The 18,796-nt window shown below is 46.0% G+C and overlaps 1 protein-coding gene across 2 annotated transcripts in view; it reads left to right on the forward strand.

The window, feature by feature from the left end:
- Positions 1-18,796, forward strand: part of LOC126272687 (uncharacterized) — a 661,027-nt gene that overhangs the window by 414,870 nt on the left and 227,361 nt on the right. For both annotated transcript variants that reach the window (XM_049975704.1, XM_049975705.1), the window contains one exon: positions 9,042-9,260. In XM_049975704.1, coding sequence (XP_049831661.1) covers positions 9,137-9,260 — 124 coding nt within the window. In that variant the 5' untranslated portion in view covers positions 9,042-9,136. The remainder of the gene's footprint in view (positions 1-9,041; positions 9,261-18,796) is intronic.

An 18,796-nucleotide genomic window follows, 5' to 3' on the forward strand; every position in this document is an offset into this window, starting at 1 on the left:
CTAAACGCCTCTCATGTGGCATGTGCCACTGAAGTTGGGGGAATATCTCCGTGAATCTTTCGCACTTACTAAACGACTCTGTGACGAAACGCACTGCTCTTCTTTCGATATTCTCTGTTTCGTGTATCTATCCCAACTCTTAAAGACCCCACATTGACGAACAATTATGAAGTATCGGCTGAAGTGCAGAGAAGCTTCGACGAAATACCTGTATGAAAGCTGTGAAGATATCGATTGCCGGTAGAACTGACTCAGCATGTAGGAAAGCCAAAACAACCTTCGGCTAAATTAAAAGCAAGGGTGGTAACAAGAGTGCCATAGAAATTCCACTGTTAAATGCAGAGGAGAGACCTGATGGATAGAAGGAGAACACTGAAGGTATCTGAGAAGATGAAGACGTGTCTGATGACGTGACAGAAGAAACAATAGTCGATACAGAACGGACAGGACATCCAGCACTAGAGCCAAAATTAAACAGAGCTTTGGAATAGTTAAGCTCAAATAAGACAGAAGGGATGGACAAAATTTCATAAGAATTCCTAATGGTGGCGGGGGGGGGGGGGGGGGGGGTGGGGTGGGGGGGGGTGAAGTGGTAACAAAACGACCACTCACGTTGGTGTGTAGAAAATATGAGACTGGAGATATAACATCTGACCTTCGGAGAGCATCATCCACACAATTCCGAAGACTGCAATATCTGAGATGTACGAGATTTGCCGCACAATTAGCGTAACAGCTCACGCTTCCAAGTTGCTGACAAGAATAATATACAAAAGTATGGAAAAGAAAACTGAGATCTGTTAGATGACGGTCAGTTCGGCTTTAGGGAAGCTAAAATCACCAGAGAGGCGTTTCCGACGTTGAGGATGATAATGGAAGCAACACTAAAGAGAATTCAAGACACGTTATAGGATCTGTCTATCTGCAAAAAGCGTACCAGAATGTAAAATGGTAAAAGATGTTGGAAATCTGAGGAAAATAGGGGTAAGTTATAAGGAAAGGCGGGTAACATACACTATGTACAAGAGGCAAGAGCGAATAATAAGAGTGAACGATCAAGAACGAAGTCCACGGTTCAAAAAGGATGTAAGACATAGTCTTTCACATCTTCTGTTCTATTTGTACATGACATAAATAAAATAAACGTTCAAGAGTGGAATTTAAATTCAAAGTGAAACGATATCAATGTTAAGATTTGTTGATGACATTGCTATCCTCAGTGAAGGTGATGATGAATTAATTGATCGGCTCAATGGAATGAATAGTCTATTGAGTACAGAATACGGATTGAAAGTAAATCGAATAAAGATGAAATTAATGAAGTGTAACATACATGATAACAGCGAGAAACTTGACATCGGGATTGGTGATCACGATGTAGATGAAGTTGAGGAAACCTACTATCTAGGCAGCAAAACAACCATGACGAACGGAGCGAGGAGGGCACAAAAAGCCGACTTGCACTGACAAAAAGGGCATTCATGGTGAAGAGAAGTCTACTCGTATAGAACTTGGGACTTAATTTTAAGACAAAAATCTGAGAATGTGCATTTTGAGAACAGCATTGTATGATAGTGAAACATGAACTGTGAGAGAATCGGAAAAGAAGAGAATCGAAGCATTTGAGATGTGGTGCTACAGAAGAATGTTAAAAATTTGGGGGGGACTGATTAGGAAGGAAGAATAAATTTTTGGTGCGGTGCCTCTTGAAACACCAAACATTTCGGCTACCCTGGTTGCGGAAACACCCACCACACGATAATCAACAATTTGCTCACGTTCCAGTTTACTCAGCTCCAACAAAATGCACTCAAAACTACACAGAACACAGTTCCGACCAGCCAAATGCAACAGCACGGCCTTAAGGATTGGATAGCACCCGATTTATCTTCAAGCAGGAATTTCTTGCGGTGTTTCCGTTTTTTTGTCCATCCCCTGTGTGTAGAGCACCTCCCTAAAGGAAAGTTCATAATGTATAAGGCCTAATGAAGAAGGTTGTAAAATCTACTGTAACAGTGCCGTCTCCGCTTGCTTAAATAGATACCTGCCTTGCAGCCTCCTATCCTGACCATGACCCAGGCATCAACTTCCTCTGGTACTTGTAGACCTTAATCACTGTAATAAAGATCGAGCTACTAACAGAGATTAAGGACAAGTGGGAAGATTGCAATGGATGTTAAAAAGAATTGTAGACATACTCAGTTAACATAAATATTAAACAAAAGTCTCAAATACAGATACAGGGAGTACATTTCGAAAAATGTTGTAGCACTGAAATGAATGGCAAAGGGTGCTTGAGATGTTCAACTTTATAAGTTATTGGAGCGGCATTCACCGATCAGTCAACAAGAGTAAATCACATGTAAGAAATATTGAAATGCAGTGGGAAATGTAGACGGGGTAGAAGTTCTGTCAAACGCTGACACGACAGCAGCAAAACATTTAGCGTTACGTGAGCGCCAGCGTGGGTGGTTCGGTTGTTCTGTTGTGGTCATACTTTAGACATGTCGTTGTAGCATTCGTTAATTCTTTAAACGGTTTGCTCGTCAAAACATCCGGCAGCCTTCCCCAAACTTCTGTTCTCAGGAACAGTGTTACAACAAGATGCTTAAACTGTTGCTTCAAGTGGCCCAAGGCTGAGAGTAATTATCGTGGAAGCGCGTGCTGACTGCTATGTCCCGGTGCAAAAAGTAGAACTATTCCTCGCCTTGGGTGCTATTTAAAACCTCGGATTGCAAACAAATCGCCCGACAGACCAAAGAGGCCCTACGTTTCTGGCCAATCTGTGTTTTGCAGCAGCTTTGGAAGGTCCACTCTGGAACGGTAAGTCCCCAGGTACTGGCGCCATCTAACCACCGTCATCATCTTGCAGGCATCCTCCCACGCAAAGGAACTGAAATTTACACAAAGACTTGAAGGCGATAAATCGTAATTTTTCAATGTAACTGTGTGTCGATTTGCAAAAATCTAGTCCCACGTATTATGGTTACCTGTTTGTTACCTCTCGACTGCCCTCGCATCACCTAAAAAACTGGCACGTAAGTTTGCACACTCGATAATTACTGACGTTTCTGAGTTAGTTTGTACCTTGCGCTGCTTCATTGTGAACTTCCAGAACGCCTATGATGGCGTATGGCATTCCGGACTCCATTTCATTGCTATCAACTTAATCCGTCTCTCTGCCTCCTTCGTCTCCAGCCATCCTTCCAACGTCATAATTCATAATACCAATTTCCATACCTTCTACCCTACCACAGGTCTGCCCCAGGTCTCCGTCCTTCCTCCTCTCCCGTATCTCTTGTACACCACTAACATGTCCAGACCTCCCACACCCGACCATCTCCTTCAATATGCTCATGACACAGCCTTACGTGCCCTCTATCCTACCCTACAACGGTCCCAGCGCACCCTCCAAACTCACCTAAACCAGTTTACTGCTTGGTGCTACCAGTGGCTCCTTTGAACCAATCCTTCCAAAACCCATGGAATAATTACAGGATGTACCACCCCCTCCTTCTGGCTCCATGATTTCTACCTCTCCATCTAAGAGCACCTGATCCAACTTACCCCCATCATGAAATACTTTGGCCTCACCCTTGATCGTTACCTCACCTGGAGTCCCCATCCCCTTACCATCCAACGCAAAGCCCACAGAAGACTCCACCTCCTAAATCTCCTCCAAGGTAAGACATAAGGTTTGCACCTTTCCATCATCCTTCATACATACAAATCATTGATCCAGCCCATCCTCTGTTACGCTAGTGTTGCCTGGATATCCACCCCTTCTAAATTTTATACAGCTGTCCAAATCCTCGAACGCCATGTGATCCGCCTTGCTTTCCGTATCTGTGTTCTGACCCAGACGAGGATCCTCTATGGCCTCACCCCCTTCCCACATCTCCTCCTTTTCCTAAAACACATATGTATCCTCTACACCAACCGCTACCTTCATGCCCCTTATTCCCTGGTGTCTCCATTCCTCTTGACTCCCCACCTTCTGCCACCCCTTTACCGATGTGTCCTCCCCCCTCTCTCTCCATCACCACACCCTCCATCCACTCTCCCAAAGGAACTTCCAAAGTCTCCCCGTCCCAGATGATGTGCTTCCTCTCGATATTTATAGTTCCTTCCAATTCTGACCCTCCTCTCTCCTCTTTCCCTCCCTTCCCTCCTTGGGCTACCGAGCAAGGTGGCGCAGGGGTTAGACACTGGTCCTTCCCTAATTCGATGGAGACTGATGACCTAGCTGTCTGGTCTCCTTCCCCAAAAAACAACCCAACAACCCTTCTTGGGCTCTCTCTCTCGTTTCCCTGCTCCCTCTGCTCTTTTCTCCCTCCTCTCCCATATCCTCTTCCTTTCCCAGTCCTTGCGATCCCTCCCCGTATCCTGCTCTTGGTGTACTACTGACTCCACTTCTTCCCCCCCCCCCCCCCTTTTTCCTGGCCCACTTCCTCCTCAACCCAAATCGCTCTTTCTTCTCTCCCTCCTCTCCGACCTCCCCTCACTTGGCAGGTCCTTCAGATTTTAGTGCAGTTACTTTGCCGTGTTTTGGTGCTCACCACGTATGTGACATCAGCGCAGTGTGTGTTCAGTGTCGTCGTCCCATAGTGTAAACACCATTTTTTATTGTGCTACTCGTGCCATCAGTGGTTACATGTTACGTCTTCATCGACTGCCATTTTCACTGTTTGTGAATTTTATGTAAACGTGCCTCGTCCAACCACCCCTTTTCTGTATATTTTAACTCCAATTGCTTCCCCTTTCTCATGTCTACATTTCACCTTTTACCCCAGTATTTTACATATGTAATGTTCTTCTGTGGTATTTTATGTAATCTCTTGACTGAAGAGCTGCGAATTGTGCAGCTGTCGTGGAATGACAATAAAGGAACAAAAAGTTCATTGTAATGCGCCTCTCTGGTTCTGTACCGAGGAGGCTGCAACCTGTAAACACTGCCAACCAATACTCGAGTGCGGGAAAACCTAACTAACTTTCAGCCTCAAAATATGTCTCTCACTACGTGTTTTAGGCAGTGCTATGCAATTCACACGTTTAGAAACCCATCGAAATTTACTTTATGTAGAGGCAATAGAAATCGTCGTAATTACCGGGAGATACACAGATCTAGACAGACCGTGATTTGGGAACTAAGTTTCGGCCATGTTCCCCTTCGTTTTAAGCAGCGTAACGTGAAAATGATGTGGAAGTTGGTATGACACTGTTGGACTCACCCACTTAAGCCTTCTCGTAGCTCTACGAGCTGCGCTAAAAAGGGTTACAGTGCTATTTAAATGCTCGAGGAAAATGTTAAAAACGATTCCTGGTAATTTCAGTTGAGTAATACGTTACTGATAATAATATTAAATATTTTAATGTATCTTTGGGGAGGGGGGCAATCCTGATCTAACAAAACGACCTTATAAATTTTCCCCCTTCGATTTCCTTTATTTTAGCGGTTATGGAGGCTATATTCCAGGTATCAGTTTCCAAAACCAGTACGACGCAGATCTAAAAAATGCTCTAAAGTACCACTTACAGTGGAAGAAGAAGTTAACGAGAACAAAAAAAGTAAGGAAAAGTTCGCAAACTTACAACAACGAAACAATCAAGAATCTAACTGAAAACGGTGAGAACAAAGTATTGTTTGATGAGATAAGAAGTTTATTTTTTTATTTTTGTAGAATTATATTGTTCGTACACGTCACATTCATCACAGTCGAGTTTTTGATAATTATTCTATTAATTGATCTTGTGAGTTAATTTACTGTACCATGGAAGCCATAAGATTAAATGAATTTTGATATCAGAGTCCATAACTGTTTTCTTTGATACGTTCCTTCCTAGTTGAAATTTCAGTACTTACAGGTTGAGTCTTGTGTTTCATTGGCAGTCTGTGTCAAGATTATGAACCCAATTTCCCAAGACCGACTGTAGTTAGCCCTTAGCAGGATTCTTTTTAGCTGTTGCGCAGTCTTGCTGTATTGCTGTTTCTGCCATTACTTCATTTTGTAGGTGGGACTCACAAACGTGACTGTTTCGTTTGCTTTGAGCAATGAAGTTTGAGTCAGTTTTTTTTATTTTTCATTTTATCAGAACCTTAGGTCAGTGCAACCATTTTTCTGTATTTAAGATTAAATTCTTTTAGAGCTCGACATTACAGTTTGTTTTTCTTTATATAGTTACAGTTTTTTTTTTTTTTCAAACAGTTCGCACTGGCCAAGTCTACGGAGTGTGAAACTATTGGTTTGCTTATTTATTTGCTTATGAATGAGATCGATTTTCACACACATAGGACTCTTTTCAGTTTTATGCAAGTGGCTTTAAGCTCTGCAACAAATTTAGGTTTTCATTTCACATCCTCAGCTTTGTATTTACGATAACAGACATACACACAAATAGAGGGTACTCATTCACACCGTGTTTCACTGTTTTTGGAAATTGAATCCTAAAGAGATGAAATAGCTGATGAAATATTTTTTAAGAAAATATTTCGAGGTATTACATAAATAATTAAAGTTAAATAAATGTAAATTACTCACGTTTGGTATCAATAAACCTCCTCAGCTGTATTTAGTCCTTTATTACTGAATCAATACCGGTTTCATGGCACTAAAAGCCACATCTTCAGGTGATCATATTACTAAAACATGAGAGCTGAAAAGTTTGGAACTTTGTGCCCAACATTCGTTGTCCGTCAGAACAAAACATCGTTAAAAGGCGGCATGCCATAGAATAAAACATCCAGTTTACAAAATAGTGGATGGGTCCGCTTCTAAATACAGCTGTAGCGGTTTATTAACACCCAAGATGATTGCTCATAGTTATGGTTATCCTACCTACAACGTTGGCTGCATGTAAACTACTATTTCACTTCTCGATTAGATATAAAGAAAAGTGTGTAAGAGTATGGGAGTTTCTATGGAAGTATTACTATCAGGACACAAAACGCACGATTAATAAAAACCTTGGATTCCAGATACTGGGCCGGCCGGAGAGGCCGAGCGGTTCTAGGCGCTACAGTCTGGAACCGCGCGACAGCTACGGTCGCAGGTTCGAATCCTGCCTCGGGCATGGATGTGTGTGATGTCCTTAGGTTAGTTAGGTTTAAGTAGTTCTAAGTTCTAAGGGACTGATGACCTCAGAAGTTAGGTCCCATAGTGCTCAGAGCCATTTGAACCAGGTACCAGAGTCGTCTTTTGGTCTGAAGTACATTCGGAAAAGGCCATGCTTAACGGCCTTAATTGGCTTGATAAATAGAAAAAGCGTTGCAGTTTTGGCAAATCATAGAAATTTGATTAAAGGAAAAGAAAAAACTCTATGCGAGCGAACCAACAGTCGTTAAGCTTGTTATTTATAATGCTAGTATCGTGTGCTTGTTGAATGTTAAGTGGCAGGTGATTCACGTAATAACTTATGGAACTGAATTAAACTAAACTCTTCCCGAACAGGCCATGAAGACCCAAAGGTATCGTCCGACCGCCGTGTCATCCGCAGACCACGGGCGTCACTGGATGCGGATATGGAGGGGCATGTGGTCAACACACCACTCCAACAGCCGTATGTCAGCTTACGAGACCGGAACCGCTTCTTCTCAACCAAGTAGCTCCTCCGTTTGCCTCACAAAGGCTGAGTGCACCCCTCTTGCCAACAGCGCTCGGCAGACTGGATGGTCACCCATCCAGGTGCTAGCCTAGCCCGACAGCGTTTAACGTCGGTGATCTGCCGCGAACCTGTATTAACATGGCATGGCCGTTGGCTTATGGAACTGAAGTGGATAAAAAATTGAACCCTGTGGGACTCACTTTGTTATTTCTCTTCAGCCAATAAAATTTGCTATCATTCCAACACTGTTTTAATTATGTAAGTCTGCAGGCTTTCGTGGCCGTTGGCACTGAAGTTAAAATCTTCTGGGTTATTAGGCCGCGTCATTTTTCTTCTAAAATGTTCGACGTTTCGCCCATTCTGGTGGGATCTTCCTCAGGATCGTTTGGTGTCCACTACTGCTAGAACACTGTCAGAGACGAGTGTCGCGTCCACTTTCTGGCATTCGTGCTGGAGAAGTGATAGTATTGGTTAAAATTCATGTGGGTACCATTGGTGGGCCATAGTCATAGGCTAATATAGAAGAAAGCGCGTTGGTAGCTCATCTCTTGTGGATACCATTGGCGGCCATCGTCATTGGATAGAAAGGCACTATTCCACACATGCTGGAGAAGAGATATTTGTTGAAATGCCTGCTACCGCTATTGGTTGGTCGTCATCAGTCGCTAGATTCGACGGTGTTATAGCAGTGGCACTCTGTCGTCAGGACACAAGTGGCCCATCGGGACCATCCGACCGCCGTGTCATCCTCAGCTGAGGATGCGGATAGGAGGGGCGTGTGGTCAGCACACCGCTCTCCCGGTCGTTATGATGGTTTTCTTTGACCGGAGCCTCTACTATCCGGTCGAATAGCTCCTCAAACTCATGGCGACCCGGATTGTGACCCATGCAACTGCCAGCCACACCCGACAGTACCTAACTTCGGTGATCTGACGGGAACCGGTGTATCCACTGGGGCAAGGCCGTTGCCAACGTTCTAGCAATAGTAGACACCAAAAGATCCTGAGAACATTTTAGATGAAACATGACGCGGCCTAATAACCCAGGAGATTTTAACTTCACTGTTTTAATTATTCAGCACAAATTTTTGCATTCTCTTTGTTATGTTTCATTCAAGCTATTTCCTTACAACCTGATTTTTTTCTTAGACAGTATCATGGTCTAAACAATCAAATGCATTGGAAAGATCACAAAAATAACAGATAGCGGTATTTTATTGTTGGTATGAAGAAAATCGAAAATCGAAGATGACCAGTCCTTAAGGTCCCCTTGTAAGTAATTACACTGTAAAATTTCTGCCGTTTTATAGCCATCTTCTGAGGTCAGCGGGTGTGCCCCTTAAGGTTAGACACCACTGCTTTGGACGAGTTGACCTTGACCACCTGACTGTCGCTTGTAGAGCTGGCCCTTAGACGGCGCGGTGTGCGCGTGTGCTGCAGGTGGTGGAGGATCGCGAGCCAGCGGCGCCGGACGGTCGCGGCCGGAGCGACTGGAGGGTGGGGCCGCGGCCCCCGCGGGCGGCCATGCGCCAGCCATGAGGCGGCGGCCGCTGCTGCTGCTCCTGCTGCCGCTGCCGCTGCTGCTGCTGCTGCCCTGGCCGCCCGCGCGGGCGCTCGCCGTGCACAGGCACCACAAGGGCGACATGCTCGTCGACACCGGTAAGCGAGCCGCAGCGCGTGCGACAGCTTCTGATCTCCCGGGCTGATGACGCCGATGACAGAGAAGACTGAGATGCAAGCCCACCTGTCAGGGAGTGCCCCACAGTGGCGCCCGACCCAGTGATTATGGCCACAGCAGCAGTGCCATATGTTTAATGCCAGCCAGAAATCTCTGCACGACACTCCACGCCCACATTGCAATGATCAACCTGGCCACCATTTGGACTCCACATAAACGGGCATGGCTCAGAGACTCCATTTATGCTGTTGGTGTCGACATTGCCATCTATAAAATGTGATAGTCGCTGATTTATAGACTCCCACTGGCTACACAGCCCACATTCCCTCATGCCTCCGACAGTGGTAGTAGAGTGGCTATGCTCCTCCATGCTGGGCTTCCCACTGATGGTGTAGTATACCATCCTAATACTAGGGGTATATCCTCTATCCTAAATGCATATACACTGACGTCATGAATGCTACACCTTCTTTGCTAACGAGTCAAAGCTGCTTTCTGAGGGTCCCCTGGATGATCTAGTCCTTGGTGGGGACTTAAACTCATTAAACTCCACACGAGGGCCCACTGACAAACTCCCACGAAATTCCCAATGTACATCGACCAACTTCAGCTTACTGACACATGAAGAAAGGTTCACATTTTCCATGTGGGTTTCGTATACTACTTGGCGCACTCGTCCAGTCGCCTAGAACATATTTACCTCACACACTCCCTTGCTGACAATACCCAACATGCCGAAATTTGTCCTCTTGAATTCTCGGACCACAAGCCTACACCTGTGATGTTTCCTTTGCTCGCCAACAGGCGTGGCACAGTCGTTGCCTGTAGAAGTTTAATGTTAAATACATGACTGCCCCTGACTATCGATAGGTCATTGAGCATGCTTGGGCCTCCTGCCATCGACATCGTCCCGCTTACGGATTCACTTGATCATGATGAGTCTATGCAGGTCATTGCTGGGTTATGGCAAAGACGTCAAGGCTTGACATATGAGCAATTTGGACTTCTATTACATGATCCTATGTGACTATATTTCGATGGCGTTCTCTCCCATGCGTCATCTGATTGTTCTTTATCCTACAGCATGGAACACTTGGAAGGGACAATTGTTAGGTCCCACACCCTTGGCCGTATTGCTCACAAAACACCGTTGATGTACCACAACACAGTTATCGTTGTCGAGGTCTCATATACAACCTCACTCAAACAGAAGGACAACAATATACTATGCTGTGGGTCATTGGTCACACTTTCCTTTCTCTTTTCATCCCAATGTACACTGCTGGCCAACTGAGCCCAATCTTAATAGAGGAGGTAGCGGCACTCACCCTAAACAATTTACTGGAGGACTTCAGGAAGACATTACCACAGATGATGTCCTAATTGCCGCCAATAAGTCTCCAAGACCAGATGACCTCTCCTTCGAATTCTACAAGTGTTTAGCTATCTATTGGTACTTGCTTGGACACTCATCTGTAGCGACATGATCCCCCTAACAACGACGATTCCATCCATCTTCCTTGAGGCATGCTCGATCACAAACCTGTGTTTACCAGCCTATCTCTCGACTCAACACTACAAGAAAATTTTCACTTGTTTGTTGGCATCACGACTGCAGAAGGCACTATACGTCACATCCCTCGGTCAGACTTCCCTGGGCGATGACAACAACATTCATACAGCCGGTTGCCCTCAGAGAGATATGATTGTACTCAACAGGTCACGACGTGTGCCTGCTACTTTGGCATCTCTTGGCTTCAGTCAGACATTTGGGTATGTCGATCTCATATTTCTGAAGACAGTTCTCCTGCACATGTGTATTCTGGCACATATAGTAACAGCAGTAATACGGCCCTTGCGTGGCGCGAATTCAAGAATATAAAGGTCGCCTCATCACGCTTCTTTCGATCGAGTGCACAATCCAACAGGTTTCGCACTTTCCACGGTACTGTATGCTTTGGCGTTAGAACCCCTACTCCAGCGACTTCATCAACGCCTGATGGGCTTCTCATTGCTTCTGTTAAGTCCTATGCTGACGATCTCTTCGTCTACTCATGGAGTGAAGATGATGTCCACACGGCTCTGACATGGTAGTTCCTTAAGATTGGCAAATCGCAGGTTCTGCTCAAGACGGTCTGTCTGAGAGATGTGTCCCTCCTCTAAGACTGATTACCACCAGCGTCTGTTTGGGCACTGATTTTACGAATGATCTTCGATGTTTGGTGGCAACGAACACCAGACGTCCCCTAAAAATTATCAGGGCTGGCCTCGTTGATTGCCAGCTTAGATCCCTCGACATTGTACTGTGTGTTCGATACATGAATATCTACAAATCCTCTCGTATCCCTCCCATGGCACAAGTATTCCTGGTCCCCATTAGCCTCGCCTATCGCATGTTCATGGCAGTGGCATCCGTTGCCTGTACCTAGATGTTATTCAGTGTTCAACATGCATCGGTTGTCTTCCCATGGGAGCGTGGTGGGGTTGGCGGGTTAGCGTATTCCTCATGCCAGACACCGTTCGGCACTTTTTGTCAGCTCCCAAACGCCGGCAGATGTGGCCCAGGAGTTCTAGGCGCTTTAGACCGGAACTGCGCAGCTGCTATGGTCGCAGGTTCGAATCCTGCCTCGGGCATGGATGTGTGTGATGTCCTTACGATAGTTAGGTTTATGTAGTTCTAACTCTAGGGGACTGATGACCTCAGGTGTTAAGTGCCATAGTTCTTAAAGCCATTTGAACCAGAGCCAGCTCCCAAACGAGGGCTCAGTGTCTTTGCCCAACAAGCCTCACCAGACTGCTTTTATATGAATATGATCCAGCCATTTTATCAGACATTTCAATTTCGGCGTTTCTTTCTGTAATTAAGTTACATCCTCCACTCCATACCACTGTCACGAATACTCCAGGGAAAGAATGTACACGATGCTTAATAAATACATTGGCACCCTAATCCCACTGAACACAGATTTCCCTAGATGATATGGTGTCGTTTACGGAAAGTGGTGCATGCAGGATTCCTCGACACTATCGTCCAATTCCCCTGGGGTATCACCATCAAAGGCAAACAGCTCAACCAGTTTCGTTTACACCGTATCTGCCTCGCTGACACGCCCTACGTGTTCACTGTGATGAGAACGACGCAGACGCCCACCAGTTCTCTTATAGTCAATCTGAGTCTGGTGGCTCACACAGCATATCTTTGCCTTGCTTACCCGACAGAAATCTGTTCATATCATTTTCTAGATATTTTTATTACTGGACGTGATACATTAGCCAGCAACGAAAACTAGTGCTATGCATTTGATATGTGACCATACAATCCGCAGCATTTTTGGCCTTGATGAGATATCGGAACTGGGTTTTTGGACGTTCCTTAACAATAGGCACTGAGGAGTTGTTCGCAACCATTGATACCAGCAGTTCTTTCCTGATTTTCTTTGGAGCGTCATTCATGACCCACATTCCAGCTGGACCGACCAAGCTCTGAGATACTGACGTTTATTTTGCCCTGAACGACCTTCAATCAGTCTCCGCAAAACTTTCGAGAAGACGCTTTTGAATGTTCTACCGTCAAAGGTGCTAGCGATCCCGGAATTTCGGTGTATAAAACCCTTATACAATTCATCTCATTTTAATCGCTCCTCTGTGTGTTCTACACCCATACTTTCTTCCTTTCTTACACCCATTTTATTAATTGGTTAGTTTTTTGGGATAGGCTTAGATAGACGCCAACAACTGAAAAGGTGCAGTTCCTTATTTTCTTAAGACAAAAATTACGGGAACGAGTGGATCTTTCTTTGCAGTGCCCTTTCATGCCCAGGAGAGAGAGAAAGAAAAAGAAGGGAACAACTAAATGCGTAGTAGTTACGTATGGGCAAGGTCTTTGGATCGAATCTCGTTGCTGGCACTATTTTTTCACTCCCAAGTAACTCTAACAACAGATTTATTATTACTGTGGAAATTATCAAAATTTATCTATTTGTTTGTTACACTCGCGCTCGCGAAAAACGAAAGACTAGAAATAGTACGTTCATATTCATAGGACATGTATATTAGTATGTCCTGCAGAAGCGATTTGAATTTGAACCATGTCCGTCAGCTGATTCAAGTTCAACACAGATCTACATCTACATGACTACTCTGCAATTCACATTTAAGTGCTTGGCAGAGGGTTCATCCAACCACAATCATACTATCTCTCTACTATTACACTCCCGAACAGCGAGCGGGAAAAACGAACACCTAAACCTTTCTGTTCGAGCTCTGATTTCTCTTATTTTATTTTGATGATCATTCCAACCTATGTAGGTTGGGCTCAACAAAATATTTTCGCATTCGCAAGAGAAAGTTGGTGACTGAAATTTCGTAAAAAGGTCTCGCCGCGACGAAAAACGTCTTTGAAGTAATGACTTCCATCCCAACTCGTGTATCATATCTGCCACACTCTCTCGCCTATAACGTGATAACACAAAACGAGCTGCCCTTTTTTTGCACCCTTTCGATGTCCTCCGTCAATCCCACCTGGTAAGGATCCCACACCGCGCAGCAATATTCTAACAGAGGACGAACGAGTGTAGTGTAAGCTGTCTCTTTAGTGGACTTGTTGCATCTTATAAGTGTCCTGCCAATGAAACGCAAGCTTTGGCTCGCCGTCCCGAAAATACTATCTATGTGGTCCTTCCAACTGAAGTTGTTCGTAATTTTAACACCCAGGTACTTAGTTGAATTGACAGCCTTGAGAATTGTACTATTTATCGAGTAATCGAATTCCAACGGATTTCTTTTGGAACTCATGTGGATCATCTCACTCTTTTCGTTATTTAGCGTCAACTGCCACCTGACACACCATACAGCAATCTTTTCTAAATCGCTTTGCAACTGATACTGGTCTTCGGATGACCTTACTAGACGGTAAATTACAGCATCATCTGCGAACAATCTAAGAGAACTGCTCAGATTGTCATTTATATACTCTACTGGAAATGGAAAAAAGAACACATTGACAACGGTGTGTCAGACCCACCATACTTGCTCCGGACACTGCGAGAGGGCTGTACAAGCAATGATCACACGCATGGAACAGTGGACACACCAGGAACCGCGGTGTTGACCGTCGAATGGCGCTAGCTGCGCAGCATTTGTGCACCGCCGCCGTCAGTGTCAGCCAGTTTGCTGTGGCATACGGAGCTCCATCGCAGTCTTTAACACTGGTAGCATGCCACAACAGCGTGGACGTGAACCGTATGTGCAGTTGACGGACTTTGAGCGAGGGCGTATAGTGGGCATGCGGGAGGCCGGGTGGACGTACCGCCGAATTGCTCAACACGTGGGGCGTGAGGTCTCCACAGTACATCGATGTTGTCGCCAGTGGTCGGCGGAAGGTGCACTTGCCCGTCGACCAGGGACAGGACCGCAGCGACGCACGGATGCACGCCAAGACCGTAGGATCCTACGCAGTGCCGTAGGGGACCGCACCGCCACTTTCCAGCAAATTAGGTACACTGTTGCTCCTGGGGTATCGGCGAGGACCATTCGCAACCGTCTCCATGAAGCTGGGCTACGGTCCCGCACACCGTTAGGCCGTCTTCCGCTCACGCCCCAACATCGAGCAGCCCGCCTCCACTGGTGTCGCGACAGGCGTGAATGGATTGACGAATGGAGACGTGTCGTCTTCAGCGATGAGAGTCGCTTCTGCCTTGGTGCCAATGATGGTCGTATGCGTGTTTGGCGCCGTGCAGGTGAGCGCCACAATCAGGACTGCATACGACCGAGGCACACAGGCCAACACCCGGCATCATGGTGTGGGGAGCGATCTCCTACACTGGCCGTACACCTCTGGTGATCGTCGAGGGGACACTGAATAGTGCACGGTACATCCAAACCGTCATCGAACCCATCGTTCTACCATTCCTAGACCGGCAAGGGAACTTGCTGTTCCAACAGGACAATGCACGTACGCATGTATCCCGTGCCACCCAACGTGCTCTAGAAGGTGTAAGTCAACTACCCTGGCCAGCAAGATCTCCGGATCTGTCCCCCATTGAGCATGTTTGGGACTGGATGAAGCGTCGTCTCACGCGGTCTGCACGTCCAGCACGAACGCTGGTCCAACTGAGGCGCCAGGTGGAAATGGCATGGCAAGCCGTTCCACAGGACTACATCCAGCATATCTACGATCGTCTCCATGGGAGAATAGCAGCCTGCATTGCTGCGAAAGGTGGATATACACTGTACTAGTGCCGACATTGTGCATGCTCTGTTGCCTGTGTCTATGTGCCTGTGGTTCTGTCAGTGTGATAATGTGATGTATCTGACCCCAGGAATGTGTCAATAAAGTTTCCCCTTCCTGGGACAATGAATTCACGGTGTTCTTATTTCAATTTCCAGGAGTGTAGATCAGATATTGTGGTGCAACATCACCTACAGGTAAAATGTGCCTGCAGCTCATGTTGTCGCTCTAAACTGAAGGTAACTGATCAGTGTGACTTGAGCGGTTCTGCATGATGCCTCGCAGGTGCACACGTGAACCATAAGGTCAACTAAGTGCGTTTGAAAGAGGTCACATTATTGGCATGAGAGAATGGGATGCATCCTTCATGGAAATTGATGGCTTATGTGGGACGAAGTGGACCGGGTGTGTGCAGAATGGTTCACGGAAGGCTGTAGAACTCAAAGAGATAGGCAAGGTTGCACCATCCAGACCACCCCTGAGCCACTCGGAGTGGCCGCGAGGTTTGAGGTGCCACGTCACGGATTGCTCGGCCCCTCCCGTCGAAGGTTCGAGTCCTCCCTCGGGCATGGGTGTATGTGTTGTTCTAAGCGTAAGTTAGTTTAAATAATATGTAAGTCTAGGGAGTGATGACCTCAGCAGTTTGGTTCCTTAGCAATTTATACGCATTTGAACATTTGAATAGCCTCCGTAGAAGGTTCCTCCTCGGCTCTGGAATTGTGTAACACGTCTAACACTAACAGGAATGACAGTATGTCGTCGTTTATTACGGCATGGTTTACGTGCGCATCGTCCACTTCTCCTCCTGCCCTTGAAGAACGTGCAGAAATGTACTAGACGGCAATGATGTATAGAACGACGTTATTGGGGACAGGAACGGTATCAGATAGTGTTTTTGGACGAATCCAGGTTCTGTTTGCTTGAAAATGATGGCTGCATTTTGGTTCATCGCAGGCAGGAGGATCGGATCCACAAAAAAAAAATGTTGAAATGTGTTTGAAATCTTATGGGACTTAACTGCTAAGGTCATTAGTCCCTACGCTCACACACTACTTAACCTAAATTATCCTAAGGACAAACACACACACCCATGCCCGAAAGAGGACTCGAACCTTATCCGGGACCAGCCGTACAGTCCATGACTGCAGCGCTCGAGACCGCTCGGCTAATCCCCCGTGGCTCGGATCCACAGTGACTGCTTTTGCACAAGACACTCAGCGACACCTCAAGGTCTTATAGTGTGGGGTGCTATTCGGTGCAACCACAAATCACAGATGGTGCGTGTCCAGAGCGCTGTGACCAGTGTTACCTGTGTGAATGACAACCTGCGACCTGTAACCATACCCTCTCTGCAGAACAGCCTAGACGTCATTTCTCAGCCAGAAAATGTGTGACCACATGTTGCTGGATGAATAAGTGCCTTATTGGAGCCACAGAATGCCAGCCTTTTTCCCTGGACCGCCAGATTACCAGCCTAGTCGCCAATCGAAAATGAGTGGGATAAGGTGAAATGAGGGGTGCAATGACAGCACACAATGCTAATCACCACACATGAACTTTGAAACCAGGTGAATACTGTATGGATGTCTGTGCCACAAGACACCATGTGCACCTTATACGCATCGATGCTATCACGCATGGGACAAGTTATCAGGGCCCATGGCGGACTGATTAATGCAGTTAATCATAAAGACCTTTTCCAATGCTGGAAGGGAGGTCGCTGTTTATCAGTGCATGGGGTCCGTCTAATCGTGCCTTACCTATGGCTGTTCCACTATGTTACCACCTCACAATCACTTCATAAATACAGCAGTCCACTTGGGCAACTACAGAAGGTTTGAAATGTTGCTGTGGGGCTAGTCCAAGTTTCATGTCGACGTGCTCTCCTGACTGGCCTATTCTGCTGTTACTATACTTCGTACCTCTTGAGAGCACAGGCTAGTTCCGTGTTATGTTGGGGTGTACTGATATATTTGATCAGATTGTGTACATTCTTTCTGCTGTAGCCAATATTTACTGCCTGACTAGTCTGTCTCAATCCAACGTCACTTATGTATGTAAACGGGTTTCATTCAACTACTTCACGTTACGAAAATTTCAGCTTTTTATGAACCTCGTCCAAAATAGTTGAAGATTACTTCAGATGTACAGCTTTTTTACACAGCCGGCTTAGAAATAAATTTCTCGTGCAAGACTAATAAGATATCATGTACGTAACATCCCTGAATCTTCAGACTGCTCCAGACTAGTAATTCTACATGTTTTTACCTCATAAAACTAGTGAATAATATAAAAAGAACGCTACTGAAATTCTTTTCCTCGTGACTTTACCGAATACATTTCAATTGTTTTTTTCACAATTCTCGGCAGGAATCCAACTGTTACGCTACATCAGTTTGAAAGACTGCCTAGTTCTAATGTCTGCAAAGATCGCGCAGTCCATTTGGGATTAACTGATTGTCAGCGCCTAGCGTCCAGAATTTTTTAGCACATCAGCGATATCACAGCCATCGGAAATGACTTGGTAATATCGATCTTTGGTAAGGGTATCAGTCTTCTTCCCCTACAGAATGGATTACCGATTGTCTGATGGAAGTACCTGGACGCCCTCATGTGATGCGGTATTGACCACTACGTTGGAAGAGGCGGAGCCACCAATACAGACGGAGGTGGGAAGTATGGGTTGTCAGTAGAGAAGAAGTAACAGCGAAATGGATGAGTGAAGGGAGCTCAGTGACTTCGAACTGGGAAGAGTCGTCTGATGCACCCCGAGTAAGAAACCCACGAGGGACACTTCAAACGTGATAAAGCTGCCCAAATCGACTTTCTTAGCCACCCTGGATGACTAAAATGGCTCTGAGCACTATGGGACTTAGAACTACTTAAACCTGACTAACCTAAGGACATCACACACATCCATGCCCGAGGCAGGATTAGAACCTGCGACCGCAGCGGTCGCGCGTTTCCAGGCTGTAGCGCCTAGAACCGCTCGGACATCCCGGCCGGAGCCGGTCGGGGTGGCGGAGCGGTTCTAGGATGCTTCAGTCTGGAACCGCACGACAGCTACGGTCGGAGGTTCGAATCCTGCCTCGGGAATGGATGTGTGTGATGTCCTTAGGTTAGTCAGGTTTAAGTAGTTCTAAGCTCTAGCGGACTGATGACCTCAGCGGTTAAGTCCCATTGTGCTCAGAGCCAGTTTTCGACTGTCTGTGATGTGACTGGGAAGTAGAAAAGCGATGGAACCCTAGCTAGCACAAGACCAGGAAAATCTAATGCGCAGGGTGGTTG

The sequence above is a fragment of the Schistocerca gregaria genome, chromosome 5, assembly GCF_023897955.1.
Source record: "Schistocerca gregaria isolate iqSchGreg1 chromosome 5, iqSchGreg1.2, whole genome shotgun sequence".
Classification (NCBI taxonomy): domain Eukaryota; kingdom Metazoa; phylum Arthropoda; class Insecta; order Orthoptera; family Acrididae; genus Schistocerca; species Schistocerca gregaria.